Below are 24404 nucleotides of genomic sequence, written 5' to 3' on the forward strand. Positions count from 1 at the left end.
GAACTATATATTCTATTTGTTTATGATTATGAATTGCGTTCAGGGTATTTTATATTATCACTATGTTATAAATAAAGTAAGATTATTTTTTGTTTTTTACATGTATACGTTTAGTTGGAAATTTATTACATAAGGAGAAAAGGATTTTATAAAAATTATTCTTACATATTCCTATACATAAAAGAAAACAAATAATAAAATTGATAAAACAAAAAAGATTTATATCACATCCTTGCTCCCTATATATTCTTATAATAGTCTATATACTGCTTACCCTCGGATGCTGTATAATAAGGAAGTAGCGAGAAATTCGAGCGAGGGTGTCATTTGCGCAAGTTCGATGTCTTTGACATTGCGACACTTTCTGCGATGCGCTTAGTTTCGCGTGAGCTTGCAATGGTGGAGGACGTTCCCACGGCCGGTGAAATTTCGGTGAGTTAAATTCCAGGCAAGATAAAAATAAAACAGAAATTAATCTAAATAACAACTATTTTGAGATTACTAAAGAAAGATACTCCAGAAAAAATCGAGAAAGAATGAAAGTTCTATGATAATAACCTCCAATATTAATAGTTAAAAAATTGTTTCTCGTGCTTTCCGATTTAAAAGTAAATGCAAGAAATGTATCCACAGGATCTGCATTGAAAGGCGTGAAACGTGCAAATTGTTATCACGTGCCTCATGATAACGCAGATGAAAAATTCCATCAGCGATATGTCTATCCTCGAAAGGCCGGACGATACACATCATTTAACGACAATGACAAGAATCGTAGGGGTGTGCACCGCTATTGGTGAGTCAATAATTTATATTGTTAAATATTAAATGTATGTTTCATATTGTCAGATATGTAATCGTTGAATCAGCCAATATTTTTAAAATATTGGAAAAATATTGGAAAAAAAGTTGATAAACTATAAGAGACCTAGAAATTAAAGAAAGAAAGACTAATACGAGCCGGTCATAATAAAGTGCGATAATAAAATTACAAAAAAAATTATAAAAGAAACTTCTGTTTCGCGAACGACGCTTCGCACTCGTGTGGTTCGAGTATAAATTTCATCTTGAAAATCGCGATAAGATAAGAACGATCCTCTCCGCTGCTTCGAACGAAAGAAAAATGATACGGCACCCCGCTTTTCATTACCGCGTGAAAGGTAAAAGGGTTTACACTCGTCGGCGGGATTCTTTACATCTGCTTAATATTAATGGATCATTATAACAGCGGAAGTCAATAGCAGCTTTTTCTCGCGGATTTCTTCAATGGTGTTCCATTAAAGGATGTCATTTAAGTAGCTATTTCTTTCATAGTGAGTTCAAATAATTTCCCATATAATGTACACAAAGATTCTACTACTATATAGGTTTTTAATCTGAAAAGGATTTGCAAATAACTCATCTAAAATAATAATAAAATACTGACAAGATATTAGGTCGTTGCAAATAAATTGGCCAGTTTCAATTTTTAACTTTAAATGGTTATATAATAAATTTGATACATATATTGTTTTAATCAAAATCAAAAAGTTTCCTTCAGCATCAGTACACTTCTCCCAATATAATGTAAGCGTAGTAATCCTTTCTTTATAAAAATCAATAGAATGAGAAGTTAAAAATTCGTTAAATGCGTTTTTCATATCGTCCTCTTTTAAAAGAATTTCACAGCTAAAAAATTATCTAAATGTTTGAAAAAGTAATGAAAGATCTGGAGAGGAAGAGAGATGAGGAAAACTTCGCACTTTAACTCTGGTAATTTTTTATTATCTGTTTTGCAATGTGTGATCTGTAATGCGTGCAGCAATAAGACGTCATGATGACGCCGTAGAAAGCCTATTTATTAATACCAGTTGCTGAATGCGCAGTTTTTCAAGTATAATATTAATCTCTTGGCAGTATTTCTTGGCATCAATGATTTCACCTCGCTCCAAAAATAAAAAATGAATTACACCCCTTGATGATCACCATACAGTCATTATTACCTTGCGCGTGTGAAGATTTGGACTTCGAACGTCGACGGTTGTCATATAGTATCCATTTTTCATCGCAGGTTACAATTCTATTGCAATATGCCTTCGTTCTTATTCCGGGAAGCAAAGAATAGCTGATTCCTAAACGATGCGCTTTATTTTTCTCGCTGAGATCTATGGGAACTCATTTCTCTAGCTTCTTCACTTTTTCTAAGGCTTTTAGATGTCTGGATACGGTCGAGTAATGTATCCCTGTCACGTCTGCAATATTCCGTCAGACTTAGTTCTATTTCAACAATATTCTTCAAATATCATCGTCAATGTGCCAAATTTTCAAGGTCCACGTTACCAGAATGAAACTTCCCAACGTCTGACGGTTCTATCATAAACATCATCTTCTCCGAAAGCAGAGTTAATGTTGCGCGTCACTTCGACCGCACTATGACCGAATTTAAACTTGTATGAGAAAATAATGCCGCGATTTTCCTAGTTTTCCATGATGCAAGAAAAACGGTATTTAAACAAGTATAAAATAACGTATAAAATAACTGAGATTATAAACTCTGAACTATCACGTTACTCTGTTTCGATACCGATAACACGTGTTTCTCCTGCTTCTCGCAATCTCAACATATTTTCCTCCCTCGTGGTGACAAACAATAACAAAAAATACTCTCGGTACTCCGGATCGTTCCGATGGACCATTATCCCCGGTTGAATGGTGGAAGCTTTTTGTGGGAGCCGTCGCGACGCTACCGAAACGTCGCGCCGTCATGGTGACGCCGCCGATGACTCACCCGCCGCGATCCACAAGCGACACGGGATTAATTGCCCGCGACAATCGCGCTTTGGCCTGAATCTTAATTGATAACACTTAATGCGCCTTCGGAAGCAATTAGTGTGCGCGCGATCGATCGAATGAATAAATGGCGAATCACGTCCTGGCGATTCCGAACCGGCTGATATCTCGATCATTGATGTTTAATCACGTGCAGTCGCCGGTGCTAAATGGTGAAAGATAGCGGAACCGCGGCCGGGATTACAGCTGCGAAGCATTCATGAATCCAAATCGTCTACGATCCTCCTGCACTGAAAGAAAAAATGCAGTGCGATCAATGACATTTTTTTTTAGAAGTTGATGTTAAATCGTACGAACAATAGTTATGTACAGGGGCAAACTGAAAGAGTAGGCGCCGCATACTCTCAAGAAATTTTATGCAATTACTGTGCAGAAAATTGTTCATTGATTCAATATACATTTGTGATTATCCAATCAAGTAATATCGTGTCGACAGGATTCGCTATTGTATACTTTGTAACATAGCTATGTGGTTAATGTATAATTTGTTCAATGGACATGATGTTTATTCGAACGGGAATAATGTTAATTTAACACAACGCAGACTCTTGCAAAATAGCAACCTATTCATCAGTTAAAGACTACCAGAATTATAATCTGCTTGCAGAATAATAATCTGCTTATTTTCTTCTTTAATAACGAGTTGCCACTTCACAGATCACTCAATACCGTCACAGTCGTAAAAATAGATAATTCTGCATTAACGTAATGAAATATGATGTATAAATAAAAATGTATAATTAAACTATATAATAATTTAACTAAATATCATTACTATATTATAAAATATCATCTTTAATATAATAATATGCGATGCTTCATTTTTAAATGAATTGAAAGAAGTAATATTTCAAGAAAAAATATCTTGTTCTTAAATATCTTGCAATATTGTATTTTAAGTCTAACAAATTTTAAGAGGCGAGTATCTGTTTCTTCCCTTTTGTAATGTTTCTTCCCTTGTAATTACGCTAAAATATATTATATCATACGGCATACTTCTAACTATGGTGATACGTTCCACTCGTCCCTTGAATAACTCGTTAGCAAACTCGCGCGCAGTTTTTTAACTAGTTCACACGAGTGTGAAAGAAAATATTTTGCACGGAGAAAGAGTACAATATAGCACGCGGGAATTTTTTTTCCGAGTTTGCGAGTACACTGACAGTATCGCACGTGAATTAATGTAACGAAATATTTTTCTGACAAATTGGACGTTTCGAGAATCGCGCGCGTTTTTCTTTCTTTTTTCATATCGCGTAATAATAACGCAAGCGTGACTTGTTTCACGATGTTTCACCCAGCCGCTGGTTTAACTCTTTGAAGTACAGGATTTTACAACAAAAAAAAATGTCTAGATGCACAGGAATTTTATTTGTAAAATGTGACAAAATAGTTTTATTTTAATTTTAGTTTTAGTTTTAATTATTTGGAATACAAAGTTATATAAAATAATAAAAACAAAAATAACTGACATCTGACATCTGTTGAGAGTCTCTAACTATAGTCTAACTATATTAAATAAGTGGGACAGAATGTAAACCTTTATGCTTCCAGTAATTTTGCGATTTAAAGGTAGTGTGAATAATGTCCCACCATGCACGTTCAAGCACTAAAAAGGTGGAACATATTTCATACCACTGTGCTTTAAAGAATTAAATTCGTTGCCGATTTTAGCGCGGCAAGTGCAGAGAGCCAATATTTAAAATGGGGGAATATTACATCGAAAGTCCAAGTGAATCGAAATATACGCGAGCTTTACGCGAGTTCGGTCGATTGGCGCGTAATTCGCACGACGATCGAACGCATCGGTTGCCACTGTGTGCTCGCTTCGAAAATGGGATTATTGGCGAGATAAATAAAGAGTAACGCACACGCGAAATGGACAATGCAGCTGCAGCGTACGCCGTGTGACCGCAAGCGACATAAAACTGCTGACATAAAACGGCTTCAAACAAACCAACCGTTATTTATACTGTCGGCACACGTGAGACATCCGTATTTGCAGTGATTTTTTTTACTCTCATAATCCGGAAGAGCGGCAACGAAAAGGGGAAAAGTGTTTCGCCGCTGATAACGCCGACGCGTTCGCACAACATGAATCGACACGATAAATCTTCTACGGTGGGGGTATTTTTTTCATCACGTTCCGGCCGCGTACAGACGGGAGGAAAAACCCGCCGTGGCCGCCACAGTTTGTCATGGAATCCATAATTGAGGAGGAAGCGTCGAGAATCCGGGATAGAGTTCCCGCATACACTCCGTCTCTCGTGTATATACTTCGCAAATAGAATCTTCTTAAATCACGTTAAGACGCGAGGAATAAACTCCTCGCGGCCGGAAGCTCGCGGCGCGAGTTCATCGCCGACGGAATTTGCAGAATCTTCAGCGTACTCGCGCGCGCGCGCAAAAGAGAGAGAGAGAGAGAGAGAGCACGAGCGTCGCGAGAGTATAAATATCGGGCTATTTACGTGCGGTTAGATATCGGCATTTCGTTATCTTGGCCGGGCGACGGTGCGGAAATGCCGCAGTCAGTCGGCTCTTCCGCACCGCGCCGCCGGTCACGGCCGCATCGGCTGTGTCTGCTGCGCCCGTAACTAGAAAACAAGCCCCCGGGCCATCCAGGCCGTCTCTCATTTCCGTGCTTGTACTCTGCATCGTTTAGACGGTGGCTGTCGATAAACCGCCGTTGATTTACTGTCGCGGTACAGCGATGACTATTGCGGAATTGTGCGAATAGCGCTTTTACAAGAGGCGGAAAACGCGAACACGACGCATGCGAGATATTGAAATGCAGGCTACCACTTGATATCTATAAAATTTGAAAAAGTTCATTTATTGTAGATATTAGCTATAGATATTAGCTATTTAAATATGAACTATACGTTCAAATTAGATTCCACTATACATATAATAACTTTTATACCTTTAATGTTTTTAATAATTAAATTTCGCTCAAATTTTTATTTGATACTCTTTTATTACTTGACACTCTTTTAATTCTCATCTCTTTATTTATTCTTTCGCTCAAGGTTTTTTTACATTGCAGGTACAATTAGAAAAGCGTTTCATAAATACAGATGACATCGCGTATTTGTGCCGCGACAGTCATCTTGCGGAATGACGCTCATCGTTGATGACGGCGGCGGTCTCCGCGAATTTCGACTGAGAATAGTAGAATGTATTCTGTCGACATCTCTGTAAGGGATATAATCCGGCGCGACCCGAGGGGACTGAACTTTCGATTGCCGTAACTCGGTAACGGAGGATAAACTATAAGAGATATTTCGTTTGAGCGCGGCGCGAACTTTGTTGAGTGGTCTTGTCACACATCCGAGTGTCGTCCGAAGTTTCCTGGCGAGAACAACATGATTCTTTAGTTTTGTTAAGTTTTTAGTACACTCAGTTATTCGTTGAGAGAAAAATCTCCTCGCAACTACTTACTTGCTCCTTTTGGGGTTGGCCAAGCTTTTAACATCACTTCTTTGAATCACAGTCACATGCTTGCATCTCGCGGAGACGTAAAGCTCCGGGATTAATAGACGCGCAAAGAACCGTGCAAGGATAACGGAAGGGGGGGGGGGCAATCGCACTAACCGGAGGGCTTAGGTTCTATGTCCAGAACTCGACTGTTAAGTGTGCTCCACGCGATCTCGCTTTCGTGCACTTTAATTAGTTCCGGCAGTCTGCGGGTATACCGTCGCAATCGCCGTCTGCAGCATCCTGAAATTATAAACTGCAATCAGATTAAGCCTGCTATTACTACCTGTGTACGCGTTCCATTCTCCACTCACTTACAACGTAAATATTGGGTTTATAGGTATGCATGTGTATACATATATATACATATATACACGATTTCTCTCTCTCTCTCTCTCTCTCTCTCTCTCGCACATGATGATCGCCACGCGCCGGCTGCAATTGTCTTCTTATTTATTGGGAAACGAGTCAATAACGTTATTAATCGAGATGGCAATTAGTCGATCGTACGCTCGAGAAATAATTACGCTCGTACGTGCAACATCCATCTCGCAAATTAGTTCATCAGGAGATATTAATAAATCAGGTGATATAAAGCAGGCAAATTAGACTAATGAGAATGTGAACTGTTTTAAATACAAATTTAACTTGGAGATGCGAATACGATTAATTTGGATTCAATCCTCACGCGCGAATCGCGGACGCGGATGAATGCAGACAACACGAATTTGATTGGGAGATTGGACTTACAGCCGTTCTCTCTCTCTCTCTCTCTCTCTCTCTCTCCCTTTCGTAATGCACGACGGAAATGTAAAATGGCAATTAGGCGATAGGCAATAATTTATAGCCACGCGCGCGCACCGAGTGCACTTACCATTCGTATCGGAGCGTAAATCACCGCTAATTTGAGCACGAGCTGCCGATGCGATTACGCCGCCGAGAATCAGTCGCCGATACAAATTGTATCCTCCATCGTGCGCCATAGGAATGTACATTATGTATTCGCGATGCACGCGAAACACGCGAGATACGCTCTTCAGCCGAAATTTGCCAAACCAATGATGCTTTCCACCAATTTATTAATGAGATACCTGTACAGATTCTAAACATCGACGTTAATTACCATAAAATTGTAATAAATATCTAGTAAATATTTAGATAATTTAATGGAAAGTATACGATGGAATTCACTTACGTCTTTACGCACAAAGCATTCGGGAATCTCACGTTTTACGTCTTTCACTCCTTCCTTCCTTGCGCGCCATTCTCGAGAAACTTATAAGCCAGTTTCGAAGCGCTTTCGAAGCACGCGGAACGATATTTCGAAACTTTGGCAAAGCATATGGCAACGCGGATGCAGATAGACGCGTGGATTTATTGCGGCTTCGCGGTGCGCGACCGCGAACGCGTTAACTCGAATTTACTGCAGATGAAATGTTTTATCCGCGTAATCTCGGGTCGCAACTAGACAGCGAAATAATATTTTAAATTAAACAATACGCGAGAAAAGTCGATTCTTTCACACGGTAGAACGCTCGCGTAAAATTTTCTGTACGCTCCGTGCACGGTGACCCATTAATTACGGGGAAACGAAGGCGCGGAGCAAAAATCTCGTTAAAGTCTTCCGATAAAATGGATCCTGCGGAATTTCAACGGAATTACATTCTCTTGAAAATCTACTCTCAGATTTGATTATACGTCGAAGCGTTCAATAAGAAACGTCGAAGTCGAACATTAAGCAACAGTTTTCGATCTAAATATTGAAATTAATTCAAGAATGCGTGTCTATATGGACTATTGTATGTTCGGCTTTTCACGTCATGTACTTTTCCCCTCCTTTCTATTCATTGCGCATTGCTTGTTTCACGCACGTGCCCGGAAACAAGCCGCTCGATATTTTTCGTAGCATTCTCGCAAAATAGTTTCAGCCAGTCGGAATAATCCTTTCGTCCCTTTTTTCTGCTCTAGAAAGAAGAACTCGAATGATACGAATTAGGCCGTCGACATTAATTAACTGTATCCACGTCCACAGAATTTAATATCATTATTGTTATGTTGAAAAAGCAGAAAAAGATAGGATTAATCTCTATTTCGCTTGATGTGCGAGAAAATAAATAATATATTTATGCATATACAGGGTGTCCGGTAACTCACGACTCAACGCTCGTGAGTGGATAAAGAGGACTGAACTGAGTGGAAAAGTCCTATACCATTTTGCAATTTTCACAATAGTTAACGAGTTATTAATTATTAAAAATCGCTGTATTAGTCTGGCCTACCGCCGAATGCAAGTGAGCGGCGAGATGCGACCGCCTAGCGATCAAAGTTGCTAGGCGCGAAAAGTTGTTTATTACAAATGGCATGCCTAGCCATTGCCACTGCGATCGCTAGGCACTCGATCTTGCATTTGGCGGTAGGCCGGACTAATAGCACGATTTTTAATAATTAATAACTTGTTAACTATTGTGAAAATTGCAAAATGGTATAGGACTTTCCACTCAGTTCAGTCCGCTTTATCCACTCACGAGCGTTGAGTCGTGAGTTACCGGACACCCTGTATAAGAACTAATTTCGGAAATATGACTGATGTATCTCCTGATATATATATATGATACATGTATACTTAATATCTCCCTATATACAGGGTGTCCTGGGTTTTAACCGACAAACTGCGGGAGCATATTCTACTAGTGGAAATAAGAAAAAATTCTTATATCGAGTTTGCTTAGAAATGCTTTATTGCAAAGTTATAAACCAATATTGAAAAGAAATATGAGATAAGTAACAACGGATTTTTTCACAAAAATAAAAATTATCTACGCAATGATTTAGTGACGCATTTCAAAATGTTGTCCTTGCACATCGATACAAGCTAGACATCGACGTAGTACAGAATTTGTTACAGTACGACATTCCTGAAAATTTTGTTGCATCTCAGTAACTGAATTAGTAATTCGTTGCTTTAAATCTATCTGGTACTCTCCTGTTAGGAAATCTACGTTGATACTCTCGTACGGCAGCTCGTGCATTTCCGTCACAGAATCCGTACACGAAATGAATATCAGTGTATTCCTCATTTGAAAACACTTTTGGCATTCTGATAGTAATTGCTAGTTGACACGACGATTGAAATCTAACAGCTACTGTTGTGAAAGTAACAATCATACTGAATCGTTTCAACATAGTGAACATGAATACATGTGAATACACGTAACATAAACATCTTCGACCTTCCAAATTCTACACTATGTTCCGTTGTTACTTATCTCATATTTCTTTTCAATATTGGTTTATAACTTTGTAATAAAGCATTTCTAAGCAAACTCGATATAAGAATTTTTTCTTATTTCCACTAGTAGAATATGCTCCCGCAGTTTGTCGGTTAAAACCCGGGACATCCTGTATATCTGAACCGTCTCATACAGATATTAAAGATTATTAAAATTAAATTACTCGACAACTAATTGAGAGCTGAACTTGCGTTTCCATTTTTCCTTTCTTGAGGACATTTCGAATTTCAGTAGAAGCATAATAAAATCATGAGGGCTCTCGATGACAACTGCAACAGCGCGCTGCGGTGAGATTCCTCGATGAGACGCGGTTTTGCGGTCTCCGAAAAGTTACGGTCGTCCTTGGAGCGAGTTCATGTGTACACATTCTGCGGGATACGAAATACGGGATGCGATAGGAGGGACACATCCTAGCGCATCTTGCAAATGCGCTCGTCTTACGGTTTTGTTTGGCGACTCGAACTTGCCGATGAACTTATAACCATCGCAGTCGCATGTTCGCATTCGTCAGCGTGGAGAACAGAGTTTCTGGCGTTAATGGGAGATAACGTTCACCTGGCCGCTCACTTCGGTTGCCCTTAGGTTCCTTCATGGCTGTGCACGTCCCGTGAACCATGTGGAACGCGTGCACAGCTGCGGAGTTCGCGCGAGTTGACATACTGTGAATCATAAGTTCGTATCCGCGGGGACTCGTTGCGGTAAAGTTTAAGGCCGGGGAAACAGCCGACAGTGGAGAACGCTTGGCTTCATCCCTTTCTGTAACATACAGGCGCGTTCAAACATAAAGGAGAGGGAAGTCGATAATAAGACCTTTTTCTTGATGGAGTTCTGCCGTCGACCTTTCCTCGCTCGAGAAAATACCGCCTCTTAATTTAGGCGAGGAAAAAAACGACAGCATGTTACACAAACCCCATTTGTCACCTAAATCAGAACTCAAAGGTTAATTCGAAAATTTATCAGCAGAACTTTTGATTTGACATGTTCATGGAAGCTCATGGATAGTCGGAAATAGTAACAGATCGAAACTATGGTAATAGATAGCGTGATGTTTTAAATTATATAATCATATCTCTGCGGAAGCTGTCGCTTCCGTAAAAATATATTATAAGATGTTACGATAATGTACAAGCAAATGCACGACGGGCATATTTTTATCGCAACGATATAAAAATATACTTAATAGCCTGTATAAAGATACCTCCGTTGCGCTGAGTGTAAGCAGAAGCGGTTACATAAGGATTAAAGCAGACATGCAGTAAAATACGAGAATACCTGTCGAAAATAGTGGAAAAATCCATCAACAGACAACCTTGGAGACGATCTTACTAATATTTCATGTCAAATATTGGATTTATTAAGTCTGAAACGAAAAAAATTGATAAAGATTTGACGTGCACTCACGCAACATTAAAAATTTAGCGTATTTATTCTCGTGCGCCGCAACAGTTTGGGACCCTCGAAGCGAACCATAAAAGCGAACCAAAAATTCTCCCGGTGATTTTTTAATAATGTTTTACATCAAATCTTCACATTGGATTTATTAAACCTAACACTAAAAAAATCAACGAGGATTGGAAGTCCACTTGTGAAACAGAAAATTACTATACCTATTTCCGTGCGTCGCAGCGGATTGGAGATGCTCGAAGCGAGCCAAAAAATCTCCCGGCACTTTGAAAATTAACTGCAAGTTGTTGTTCCCTTCAGTTTTAATTTCCGTGAGAGCCGCGACTGTACCTCTGCATTTATCTCTTTCTCTCTCTCTCTCTCTCTCTTTTTCTATTTTTCTTCATCACCGTCGCGCCGTCTAAAGTGCGGGCTATTGTGAACTGTATACGAAATTCGCGAGTCGCCGGCGACTCATCGTGTGTGGATGCATCGCATTTTCCCCAATGTTGTCCGCATGTACGATGCGCGCGTAACAGGGTATAGAGGAATTACGTGACGCTATTACGGGTTCCAACGCTTTGCGAACGTTCTCCACCGAAATTGTGCGCGCTCAGCTTAGCAAATAGATTTAACATGCACAAAGTGCACTGAAAATTATCGAGGTAAGGGCTTGAAAATATCATCGCGCTTCCAAATTCTCTTCTATCGAACATTTAGAAGACACCGCAAACCTCTATTTCTCCTCCCCCTTCTCCCATTTTTCAGGAGACCCGAGGGAATCTTGGATCCTATCTACGAAAGCGCATTCATCATTTCACGAGAGTTGTTCACCCAATTTTCTCGCGTTCTCTTGTCGCCCGCTTTTTCGCGATCGCACGATTCGCAACGACGACAGGATCGTCCCTCTTTTCTCTACTGTATTGCCCTTCTCTCTCTTTCTTCTTCCCTTTTCTCGTTCTCGTACGAGAAAGTTTTGATGCTGCTCGTCACGACGTCGCGGGACAAATCGAATCGTCGCGATGGAAAACTAGGCGAAACTCAATTTCCATCGCGCGCTCCGTCGCCGGAAACGCGACGCCGCATTCGTTTGGCGTGCGCGATCCTCTCGAGCAAGCGAGCGAGCGAGCAAGTGGGAGGATTTCCTTCGATCGCCGCGAATTAAATTAATTCCCTCTGAATTCTGTACACGACATCCCACGATGTGTCAGCCGACGAAGAACTTCCGTGTCGATTTTTCAGCGTCGTCGGTTTCGCGAAGGAAGCGTCAAGTACATAATTGAAATTCTTCTATTGAAGCACGAAGTCTTCCCGAAGCCAATAAATTCTATGTTAGAAATTACAATACACAATAAAGTATATAAAACATACAAAACATATCATATATATATATATATATATATATATATAATAAAACTGATATATTCATTATGTATGTGTCATATATAATGATAAAAATCATATCTCGTTGGAGTTAATCGGCGACTGTGCGTGTGCGTGCGTGTATTGTGTTGAATGCGCCATGCAAAGTGATATCCGTCGACGACAAGTAGCACTTACCGAGAGGAGCCGGCTAGCCTAATTATATTTGAGAGCGGCCCGACCGGCGTCTTAATTATCACGCGCTTTCGCCTCGTTGGGAGGGGACACCCTTCGGACGACACACAAGTAGTGTCCGCGGCTAATTGCATTGCCGAGAATGCATCACCGGAAGGAAGGCTCTCGCATCTTTATTCTAAAGCCAGAGCTAGGAATATACGGATACGGTTTTTCCCGTACGGACTGTTTTCGCGAAAATTCATTCCATGAATTAAACGAGGCAGAGTACAAGAAAGGAACGATATAAAAGTAAAACAAAATAAACGAGGAGGAGGCTGTGAGATCTCAAGATAGGAAACCGATCGCGCCGATCTGTCTTCATTCCTGCGACAGAGGAAGGAATTAAGGGAGAAAGGGACGAGGCATCGGCCACTATTCACCCTTAGAGAGGCTTTCGCTACTCCGCACTTTCTGGCTCTGCCTCTGGTGAGACTCCCTTCTTGAATCGTCGATATTCTGCGTTGTCTGCGCGTAATTCTTTCTACTGTTATTCTTTCATTTGCAACTTGCTTGACTCGACGACCCTGTAAAATGGTAATTTCACGTCAGTTCTGTCATCTCTGTTAACTTTATATCAGCAGAAAATTAATTTTGCAAGTAATCGCGCGATTATCGGTTTCTCGATAGAATTAATTGTCGTCAGCACGAGATATGACGCCGCTCAGCTATCCATACAAGACCATGTGCTACATGGAGAGGAGAATTTAATTCTCGAGAAAATGATTGGCGATCGCCTCCTCTTGTTGGTGAGGGGAGAATAATGGATATCCCGAGGAACATCTTTGAGGACAATGCAGTTCCGGAAATTCACTCGTAACTCGCACCAACGCAACCGTAGGTGGCCAATTCACGTGCCAGCCGCAGAACTTTCGGTCCGGTGATGTTCAATGGCGAACACGATTGAAGATCGGCGTTCAGGATTCTATGAGTTTCCGGGCAATCATCGACCGACGTTGAGTGTCTATTTACAAATTTAGGTATAAACTTGTCAAAATACGCTCATTCTCAAAATTTTCTATTTCTTTTCTACCCTTAATCAAAGGTAAATTAAACATAACAATAAAATAACAAATAAAAAGAATGCCAGATATAAAATTATATGTAGATATAAATTAAGACAAGGAGAATTAATGAAAGAAAAATTAATTTGAAAGTTTTGTAAGAAGATGAAAGTTAATTAATCTACTAATCCAGTGACATATTTACCTTCAGTTTCGACTTGGTCTTTATGTAGAAGCGCAGGGAGTCATAAGTCGTACGCTATGTCAGCAAGTCCCGCCTGCTTCAGAGGGTGCTCGTAAATACATAAAACAGGTATATACCGACGCCGCAGGAGTCGGATAAGGAGCGTGAAATTTTCTGCAAATATTTTCTTCCTGACGACAGCCGGGTATCACAGCTGCGCGCCGACGCGACAGTCGGGTCGCCCTTTTATTAAAGTTGCGCGGCTTCGCCCTTTGAATAATACATAGCGCTCGCGATTTTCTCAAATTCGTCAGGGCCACAAACACCTAGGCGCGTGTTTGCACGCGTGTACTCTATTGCATCTTTACCGTTAAGTCGCTTGTGGAAGGCGCAGAAATGTAAACCACATTTGCAAGCCAAAGGGCGATAATTGCGAAACTTCGTCCTTAGATCATCTGAAGAGACTCGGAGCGATTCAACCTGCACGAGGGTTGGTCGCGGGTTCGATCTGTGCCCGAACGAGTTAAAAGTTAACGTTGGCAATTAAAGAGTTAACGACGGGTTAATTCAACACGATAACACGATCAATAATTGTATTTACTAACAGTTCAATTTCATTCGACGCGCCGTGCATTTGTCCATGCATTAAACGATGATGTCCCTTGCGATCGTTATCAAAACCGCTCTGCTGCGGAACGCTCGTCCATTAAAATTGAAACGCGCGAGCACGGAGCGCGACTCGCGCGATGGCTTTCTTAAAATCGTTATTGTTAATTGCATTTGCGAGACGCGCCGCGACGCGGAAGCTCGAGGTTCCCTAATGGCTCACGTAATTATTTCCTCATGCGTCGGTTATTTCATTTTCGAAGCCCTTTGATCGGACTCACTCTGCAATTAGGACTGCTTTCACGAACTGCGCTTTCATATCTTTTCCTCCACCTCCCTTTTCGACTTTCTCCAGAAATTACTTCAAGTTCGGTTTAAACCTTTTTTTTATTTTTTACATGTATCTAAAACTTACATATCGAGAACAGGTAGAAAATATTAGGTCATTAACTACATAGTCGCCTGTATATGGTGATGAATCAAACTAAACATACACTTATGTGACAGCACAACACAGCTTGTCATATATTAATTTATAGCAGAGTAAGCGATCTTTATAAAAAAATAAATTCTCAAAAACATCGCTATACTGAATTGTATCGTCATCTAGACACGATCCAAATTACTTAGTTAATGACCTAATAAGTTTACTGAGCGATGTGTGAGATGTGCGCTAAAGAGACTTCATTTCTTCCACTTCAATTTAATTAATTCTTATTTTTAATTTTCAGTTTCACGGTTTTTTCGGAACGGATTTGATCGAATTGCACTTCGATAACGAAGCCGTTGAAAAATCGTATTGGAGTGATAAGTCACGTCTCTCGTCGTGTCGATGATAACAGCAGATTGACAGAGCACCACTTTCAGATAGATCTCGAGCACTTACAGTTATTATCGTCATGTGTATGGGCTCCTGTATACGTACACAGGACGCGGTAACGTGGCAACGCGACAACGCGGTGGCCAATCACCGTCTAGCTTTTCTGAAGTATTATCAGAAAAACAAGACGGTGATTAGCCACCGCGTTAAAATTTTAAAAAATACATAAAAAAATACATAAGCAGGGAGAAATACGTATAAAAATATAAATATAATAAATTTCTCTAATGAATGGATCGATATTCGATTCTCCTGTTCCTGTCGATTCCTCGATTCGCCACCGGTCATGGTGACCAGTTCTATTCGCAATTAGCTTTACCTGTCGCGACGGGAACGCGGGTTCCGATGAGCGATCACTCGATGTATCTCACCGATCCGGGACGTACACAACGCGCATTCTCTTGGGGGCAATTACGGCGACTCGAGATGATCGGCTTTGTTCCCTTGTCCCCTAGGCGGTTCAAATTGAACCGCTCTGCTTCGCGTGAAAAAAAAAATATAAAATCCCATTCGCGACGCTCGAATCTGTCGTATTGATTTCCTGTCAGGGCTATAGGCGATCCATTCATTGTGTATACGCGATACTTGGCCAATGTTGATAGTATGTGTGTGCATGCGTGCGTATGTGCACTCTCCGTTATATGCACAATAGAATAATTTTATACGAGAATGCGAAGATTTATACATTCTCGATATCTCGTCGATGCATTTCACATCCCGTCTCATATGAAGATCTGTATCTCTCAACACCGCTTGATACTCTCAGACGCGTAGGTAATAAATTCTTTTTTTAAGAGGCGAGATATATATAGAATGTGTGTATGTGTGTATGCATATTTCATATCAGATACGTGCGGGATGGAATTTTCGTTTTTTTTTTATTTGCTCCGATTCTCCAGCTGGAAGCTGCGAGGAGCGTCGCGTTCTCGCGACGCATTTCGTTCTCGTTCTCGTTACCAATAACAACGTTATCAAATGGCGAAAGATTCCGGATTGCACGTACCACATCTATGCGGAATGCACGGGCGAACGTCAGGTACGGTAATTAATGCATCGGCATGCATAGGTGAACACACGTGGGGAATTCATGTCGTGAAGTATCCCAGGGATATCGGGTGTTACTATCTTTTGCAGAGAGGATGAATGTATGGAATAAAAAAGTGTTTTATACACATGAGATATTTAAAAAATGGATAAACTAATTTCTAATTAACTGTGCAGTATAAAGAAGTAATTAATTGTGTTATTAAAGTAATTAAGTTACATTAAATCAAAATATAATTATATGTGCGTGAAAGTAATTAATTTAACGTAATTAATTTAATTTAAAAATTCAATGAATAACTGGACGAGATTGAATATTACAATCGATAAATATGAAATACTAAATATCATGATTAATCATAGAAAAAGGTACACAATTTGATCGTAATAAACGATACATCACGTTTGCGAAATAAATATACATATTTCTTCCATATATTATATAGGTACTTGTTAAAATGTTGCGAATCTCAACTTTCAGTATTAGACAAAAATAAGATTGAAGAATTGATATCGCGGCGAGATTGGATTCACTAACCGGGAACGGGATCTACAATCTTTTTGATCCTCTTTCTGTGTGTCTGTTGCAGTTGTGTGCGGCGTCGGCGCGGATGTGGCATACCATCGACACGTCATGGGGCTTTACGTTACGTGAGGATAATTCAACATGCGTATACCGTAATTCAATTCACGCATTATCAGCCTCCGATCGAGATCTCGCGTTGACACCGCGCAAGCAAGGGACGCTTCTCGTCACCTACCAGATAGGATTAGGTGAATCAAAGGGAATCGACGAGCGAGAAGCGTCCCACGAAATTGAACCCCTTGAGCCTCGCGAACTTTAATCAAAGTTTAAACTCAAAATCGCAGAGGTTCAATTCCACGGGAGAAATCTCCGTCCGTATCTCCCGATTCATCTACCTCCTAGGCCGATCATTAATTGTCCAATCGACGTTTCACGGATTTACACATACCGTACTTTGATGACGGTATTGCACGTAACGGTATAATAAGATTGCCGAATCCATTCACGCGTGTCTAGTTTTAGCCGGTGCTCTTGCATAAAAAATCGTTTATTCCACTTAAACAAAATGCATTGTAAAGATGTAACTAATGATGAAGATTACAAAAAGCCACGAGACAGCTGACCTTTCGCAAAGTTCTTCCACAAAGTTTGTAAAAGAACATCCGACGTCTGCTGAGCAACTTGACGAGAATTTTACGCTCTGCAGGAGATTTATTATCAATGAATCTTTGATTTTATATTATAATTTATATATCTTACTGGATAACTAATATCCAGACATTCAGTATATAAATTATTACGTAAATATTAGAGAGATAATACGTGGCTTCTTGGTTTTAAAGGCCGAAATCTTAATTAATCTTAATAAATCTTACGTGAAATCTTAATTTATCCGTCATGGATTCTCCATCTCCACCATCCGTGGGGCTTTTAATGCCTTGTCTACTTTAGCCACTTCAATTTGCGATTTGCTGATGATTAACTGTATAATATAAGTAAGCACGACGAGTAACGAAAATATCAGGCGGCGTTGGAAAATCACTTCGATCGTTTTTACTAATCAGGCGGTCCGCGTGATTCGATCTGTCCTGAAGAGATCTAATTTCGGGTTCAATTAAATTATCGGCGGTCAGGAGCGGAAGCGCGATGTCGGAACGAGATTATCTTTAAGGCGAGGTATTTACCCGGCCACTGAGAAAATGAAAAAGCTGATAGTCTCTTCCTTATCCACAAGCTGAACGTAATAGTGTCTCGAAAAGAAACCGAACGAATTCCGCACAATAATGCGTGTACACGGGTATGTATACGTGTACACGTGTTGAATCAGCTTATGAATTTTTCAATGGCTAAATTAAAAATAGTTTTTTCCTTATTCTAAAGAGTCTACTTAAAGCTCGCTTTAAACGGCCTGTAATTCGGAGGAAATGTAATTCTGCTCTGAATTTATTAAGTCTACTAATTGTAAGTCTAACACAGAAAGGTTTGAGAGATACATATTGAAATATATGAAATATGAATTATAAGTGGAATTGCGTTGCAAGTCGGCGGATCATTTACAGTATCTAATCTAAATCGTTTAATCTAAATTTTTCGCCATCGCGAACAAGAAGTTGCTCTAAGTGATACGCTTAAAACGCTCCTCTTTAATTTTACATGAACAGCGACAAGTATGCAACGCAATTTACATTAACCGCAAATCATCCGATAAAATTCTGCCCGGTGAACAATAGCTCTTAATTAGATATTCTTCTCGCTTTTGCATATCTGCAGGCTACATTTCCTCCCCGCTGGCGCCTCTGAATGTGCAATGAACCGGAGTGCGGCATATCGCCGCCGAAGAGAAATGTTTTCTGCGTTGTTCGTCGCAGTTTCTCCCCCTGTGGACGTTACTTTCGCATCAGCTAGAATAGAACAGGGGAGGAGATGGAAAATTGAGAGAAACGTTTTACATTTTTTACGCGGTTTTACGTCGGCACTTTAATCATTGATACCCTCGTGAGGTATTGTAATCCTGGGACCAAACAATTTTCATTACTGTCCCTGAACATGTCAAGACAGTCAGAACACGTGACCTCGTTGACACGGCGAATGTCGATATAAATTTTTGTTTCTCTGACAACAATAACAGAATTATTGATGCTTATTTGCATGCCTGTAAAAAGCAGCTGCGCGTAGGACCATCATAAATTCTCCGTTATTCCCGCGTGCAAAGTATTCTCGTCGACGATGCGAATGTCTTAAATCTTCGATTAACGGGGCAGACTTCGGTTTTTCCAATTGGAATTTTTTTCAATTCGTATATGTATCTAATTACAGAGCCGCATCAGGCATAATCTTCTTCCTCGAAGTAACTTGGGTCATCACATTATTCGTGCAGCTTTGTATCAGGTACGTCATTTTCTGAAAGTAGATATTAAGTAAGTTCACTCGTTTAATTAATGTACAAAATGTAATAACTTAATGAAATAAACAAAAACTTAATATTAATTATCATTATAATATTAAAATTAAATATTAATTATCATAGTTTTAATTTATTCTATGCTTTTTATATTTTATTTTTATTATAGATTAATATTATTAATAATTTTATTTTATTTAATTTTTATTTATATTATTAATAATTTTATTTATTTAAAATAAATAAAAATTAAGGGAATTTTAATGTATTCTTCTTTGGGTGTAACGCACGTAAATACGATATCGTAAATTTTGATATAACTTTCCGAAATTGCTCGAAATTGCTCGTACATATAGATCAGAAACGTACTGGTGCACGAGTAAGGGGTTAAAAGGGCCCCAGGGAACCATCGTTGAGTCCGAATCGCCGTGGCAGGATAACGCGGAAAAGAAATGGCGGGGCAAAGCCAGCCGGCAATTACCAACCAGGTCGGAAGTTTGCCCCAGTTTCCCTGAGCGTTTCCCGACGAGCGTTGAGGAGAAAACGCGCGGACTACCCGGCAACTAGATAACACTTTACTGCAGAGGAAGCGAAGCACGGTGGTAGTCACCCTTAAACCAGATAAATGCGACACGCGAGCATCAAAGTGAAGATAAAGTCCTCTTCTCATATCTTTAAAATTAATCGAGAGAAGAGATCTGCAAAATTAAGAAACAACGTTACCATCTCGACATAGGCGCTATTTGGTTGAATTAAGTGAAATTTTAGTCGATAATAATACCGATGAATGCAGATAAATTATCTTAGCAAATTTGATACGATTATCGCGCGGGCGAACGGTTCTTCAAGTTTTTCATATTGATCAGCGTAGGACGATAGCATTTTTCACAGCGCTTGGCAGTTAATGGGAAGTAGTAAAAGAAGTTCCGCACTTAGAAGTCTACGGTTTTATCGGATGACTTGACTGAGCGATCTATCTGAGGGACCGACATGGTCCCCGCGGTAATTTATGCCCTGGACGACCTTAAAATCGCGAGTCCAAATGATCGATTACATCATGAACTTGATCTGATGTAATCGGCTGTAAAGGCTGATGATCGAATAAGAATAATAGAAGTAATGTACGTCACTTCTCGGCACACTTTCAGCGGAGACAACTTTTTCTTCATATTACTCGTCGAACGAAGACTCGCCGCATCTATCGAGAAGATTTTAATAAATTAAAAAACTATCAGTAGTAAGAGAAAAGAAATATTGTTTTCTCTCAACGTTCATCAGTTTTCTTAAAAGCATGAAAGATTCAGTCTTCATTTAAAGCTCGCATGCCATGTACAAAGATCTCTTCCTTTCTATCATTATCATGACATTAATTATTCTTCATGAACTGATTAGACGGATTTACGTCTGTCACGACTACCAATTTCCTAAATCAGTAGTCTCTGTAGTAGACGCGCACGTGATAACTACTGCCTACTATCGCGGAAATTTCGCTGATAATTCCAAGGTTCGAGTAAATCGCTCCCCGGCAATTTCCTTGTCAATATGATCACTGCAGGAATTTCCGCTAAATTGCGTTACAAACCCAGTCATCGTCGCGTATGCGGTTCAATGCGTACACTAATATAGCGTATACTAATACTAGCTACGCAAATATTGATTTATTACATAACATTACTAGTTTAGGAAATACATTACGCTAGGAACATGTAAAATTCGTTATTTATAGATTGCCGGAATACTGACGATGCGTCAAGCTTTTACTTCACGGTAAAATCCCCTTTGCACATTCAGAATTCGATTTATTAATCTTCTTAAAGCGATGGAAGTTTGCGACGTTGGAAAGTTGTATCGATGAAGAAATCGTCTTCCGTTCCGCCTCTTCAAGGCGACGGCGAGTTAAGTAGAAATTGATGGAACCATAACAGAGATTAAATGCTTATTGCTCGCTCATAGAACTCAGCGAAACGGTGTTCCCGTAGAGAAAAAAAATATTGTGTATTTAATTTGATGGCGTAATCCCTTCAGTCACGCGAACGTCAGGTTCGCATAAAAAGACTCTTTTTATAAGGTTTATATGTAAGTATCGACAATTCGGAGAACATCACGTTTGCTTTGTGATAGTCGTATTAATCAATGTATCAATTACCGACAAGTAAATTAAGATGTGAAACTTGACATGGGCATTTACATTAATAATTAATAATTAATAATTATTACGATTGTATTTTGAGTTGATTTAATTCGAATCATGTTTCTTGTTATTTGCTGGATATTCATACTAATGTGAGATTGTTTTTGATCCTTGATGAAGTGAACTGAAATGTTCACGAAACCAAAATGAGAAGAGATCCAAAAGCTTAACATCCAATTATAACTATACATACACTGCAAAAATCTCAATTTTATATTTAAGCCTATTTCCTCTCAAAATAATCTTTCAGTAATTTTTTCATACTTTCACGTTTCTTTCATGAAGTGAGAAAATGACCCTGACATTTCTTTTCTGACACAGGAACGAGGATACCTTTTGTTCGCGATGTTGGTCCAATGTTCTGGATGTCACACGAGGCTGGCGAAGAGCTGTATTTTATTTGCCGTTATCTTGCATCCTGGCGTGGCGACCAAATAAACTCTGGCTATCCTACGTCGCGGGTAAGAACACGGAGATTTGCCTTCAGAGAGTATCTGCTCTATTAATCCGTGCAGTCTGATGCTCTCACATGTGCGTTCGCAGCCGGTCTGCTGGCAGTGCTATCTTTGCTACATATTGCATCGAGCGCATTAAGACGACGAGGACCTTGCCAATTAAGCACCGGTATCGACTCGGTTGGTGAGAGCCTCTTAAATTCCAGACAGGAGAATTACGATCGCTTCGAAGAAGTTTTGGTAAGATTTTTAACATTACTGCATTGATGATCTCATTCTTTTCTCATAATTAACACATTTCTTTTATTCTGTAAACATTTTGTTATTATCTACTTGACATAATTTTATTCCTTTTTCTATGTATTGTATTTATGAAAATATGTGCGTGTGTGTATCTTTTTATAAATTATAATTCTATTCTCATATTTTCTGTATGAAAAATAACATTTTCTTGTACATGATTCTACAAATAATTTCGTAATAGATATTCTCACTACATATATATATATATATATATATATATATATATGTATATACATTATCTTCTTCTGCTTCATTTATCCATTATCTGTTTTGCTAGGTGACAGAAGTTTTGGATGATGGACTGTCAGGGCCGGGGCGTTACCCTGTAGATAGCGATGGCGAAATATGACACGAGCGACGGCCCTCTTGGGCCAGTGAAACTGATGAGGACAGCGAACCTGAGCAAAGAACATGTCAAATCGCCACGCTATCTTAGTCCTCGGTAGTAGGATTCACGAATCAGTTTTTCCCCGTGTTAAAGGGACTATCAATCACACGTTGATTGTTCTGTGGCAAGAAATAAGCAGCAACTCGTGACTGAGCAAAAATGATGCCTTCTAAAATTGGGTGAAGTTGAAACGAGAAAGGACATCGTGTAAAACTTAATAAATTCAACGATGAAAAAGAAGATAAGATTTTTTCAGATCTGCCAAAGAACGAGTATGATAATGTAGCGAAGAAAAAATGACCGTTGTGGAGATGAATGCGTGCGAATATTTTTCTTAGAGTAGCTATTTAGTTATAGATAATTTTCTATATACCATGTACTTCAGAACACACATAACAGGTACAAATGTACAATATGTAATCGCATGGACACGTACAAATAACTGTAAAATTTCTTGATAAGACGATCATCCGGTATGTTAAAATTAAATTATTGTACACACGTCATTATTGCTAATAAACATTTCTTGAAAGTATCCTTTTCTGTGATTTACGAAAAAGCTGAAGAAGATTTCATCAATTTTTATATTACAGAACAAACAGAGCCTTTCTCCAAATATAACAAAGCATGCTAATTGTTTCATTTAATTCTGATTGTAAAATAGTAACGTTCCATTAAAAAATTCTATAAGCAAAATAAAAACTCTTGCACTACTTGATTGCATGTAACACAGATATATACAAACGATCTAAAACTTAAAATTATTCCAATTAACAGATCTTTAGGCCAATTAACAGATTTTTTAGTTCCAGTTTTTCAGGCTGTCTAAAATTTTTTTCAAGAGCGGATTTCCACCAAGACGTTCAATTTCAATCCTCGTTTTTGCATCCCATTCTTCGAGCGCTCTTCTCGTATACTCAAAAGAGCCAAACTTCTCCAACAATTGAACGCAGTGACGTTTCACTTCGATCTCTTTGGGTCGTTGTCTCAGAATATCTGTCAGACAAAAAGTTCATTATACAATTTATAGATATAATTGCATTTACTAAATAAGTCACTGCATTAATTCAAATGGTTTTAATTAATCTTGTAAATAAAAGTTACTAAAGCGTACTTCTTATTTGCCTATCGTCGGGATTGGTTGTAAGCGCATGGATAATCGGAAAGCTGAATTTTCCTTCAGTTAAATCCTCGCAGTAACTCTTAGTTTCTGTGTACTGTGTTATAAAAAAAGAATTAATCAAGTTATTTTAAATTCACCACCAAGAAGAATGTTCCAACTGTTGTTTTACTTACTTCACTAAGACACAAATTGCAATAATCGTCGCGTATTTGGAAATATAATCCTAAATTAGTTATCAGCGTCGAAAAGTCTTCTTTGTAAGATGAAAATAGTTGCATTAATCTTACCACCAGAGTGAAAAGCCCACCAGTCTCTGCAACATCGATTAATATTCATATCTTTCTTGTGTATGTACTTTCTTGTATATCGAGAAGGCAATATATTAATATATACTTTTTCTTATCATAGTTTTGTAGTCAGCCTCACTCGGACAGATGAAATGGTCCCTCCAATAAATTTCCATTCCTTGTCCCCTGTGAAGTTCCAATAATTGCTCCGCAAATATTTTTGCTGCCTGAAAGTGGAAGCATACAAGATAAAAGTGTAAAATACAGGGTGTCCCGAATTTAAATGTCCAAACTTCGGGAGCGTGTAGGGGATGATAAATCAAAAATAAAAAGTCCTTTAGAGATATGCTCGTTTTTACTTCGTTTTGGAAAAATCGCAAAAAAGAAAACGTAGATTTCATGCAGCAATGACTCGTCGTTCCGGAATTCTTCTGTTTGAA

At 39.1% G+C, this 24404-nt stretch overlaps 2 protein-coding genes and 1 long non-coding RNA gene across 5 annotated transcripts; 1 reads left to right on the forward strand and 2 right to left on the reverse strand.

Moving 5' to 3' along the window:
- Positions 1-273: 273 nt before the first annotated feature.
- On the forward strand, positions 274-23087 carry LOC105276085. Of its 2 annotated transcripts, XM_011333424.3 has the most exons (7): positions 274-432; positions 634-793; positions 16881-16941; positions 19133-19204; positions 21730-21869; positions 21952-22103; positions 22444-23087. In XM_011333424.3, the coding sequence occupies exons 2-7, from the start codon at positions 682-684 to the stop codon at positions 22513-22515; spliced, it is 609 nt and encodes a 202-aa protein (XP_011331726.1). In that variant the 5' UTR covers positions 274-432; positions 634-681; the 3' UTR covers positions 22516-23087. The 2 variants fall into 2 exon arrangements, with proteins under 2 accessions (XP_011331726.1, XP_026828022.1); XM_026972221.1 differs by lacking the exon at positions 274-432 and having other exon boundaries at positions 456-793.
- On the reverse strand, positions 1311-8454 carry LOC105276084. Of its 2 annotated transcripts, XR_893345.3 has the most exons (5): positions 7499-8454; positions 7178-7405; positions 6268-6546; positions 4698-6177; positions 1311-3056 (listed from the first exon to the last, which is right to left on the reverse strand). It is a non-coding gene; the product is annotated as an uncharacterized LOC105276084 (long non-coding RNA). The 2 variants fall into 2 exon arrangements; XR_893344.3 differs by having other exon boundaries at positions 7178-8454.
- On the reverse strand, positions 22916-24399 carry LOC113562532 (geranylgeranyl pyrophosphate synthase-like). Its single transcript, XM_026972220.1, has 4 exons — positions 24071-24399; positions 23851-23990; positions 23669-23771; positions 22916-23550 (listed from the first exon to the last, which is right to left on the reverse strand). The coding sequence occupies exons 1-4, from the start codon at positions 24363-24365 to the stop codon at positions 23357-23359; spliced, it is 732 nt and encodes a 243-aa protein (XP_026828021.1). The 5' UTR covers positions 24366-24399; the 3' UTR covers positions 22916-23356.
- Between the last annotated feature and the right edge of the window lie 5 nt (positions 24400-24404).

This window comes from Ooceraea biroi, chromosome 9 (genome assembly GCF_003672135.1).
Source record: "Ooceraea biroi isolate clonal line C1 chromosome 9, Obir_v5.4, whole genome shotgun sequence".
Classification (NCBI taxonomy): Eukaryota; Metazoa; Arthropoda; class Insecta; order Hymenoptera; family Formicidae; genus Ooceraea; species Ooceraea biroi.

Coding starts and splice junctions, on each gene's coding strand:
- LOC113562532 (XM_026972220.1), bottom strand. CDS start 24,365: ATGAAATCTACGTTTTCTTTTTTGCGATTTTTCCAAAACGAAGTAAAA. Junction 23,772..23,850: donor GCAATTTGTGTCTTAGTGAA/GTAAGTAAAACA, acceptor TTTATAACACAG/TACACAGAAACTAAGAGTTA. Junction 23,551..23,668: donor CGACGATAGGCAAATAAGAA/GTACGCTTTAGT, acceptor TTTGTCTGACAG/ATATTCTGAGACAACGACCC.
- LOC105276085 (XM_011333424.3), top strand. CDS start 682: ATGATAACGCAGATGAAAAATTCCATCAGCGATATGTCTATCCTCGAA. Junction 794..16,880: donor AGGGGTGTGCACCGCTATTG/GTGAGTCAATAA, acceptor TGTCTGTTGCAG/TTGTGTGCGGCGTCGGCGCG. Junction 19,205..21,729: donor TTCGTGCAGCTTTGTATCAG/GTACGTCATTTT, acceptor TTTCTGACACAG/GAACGAGGATACCTTTTGTT.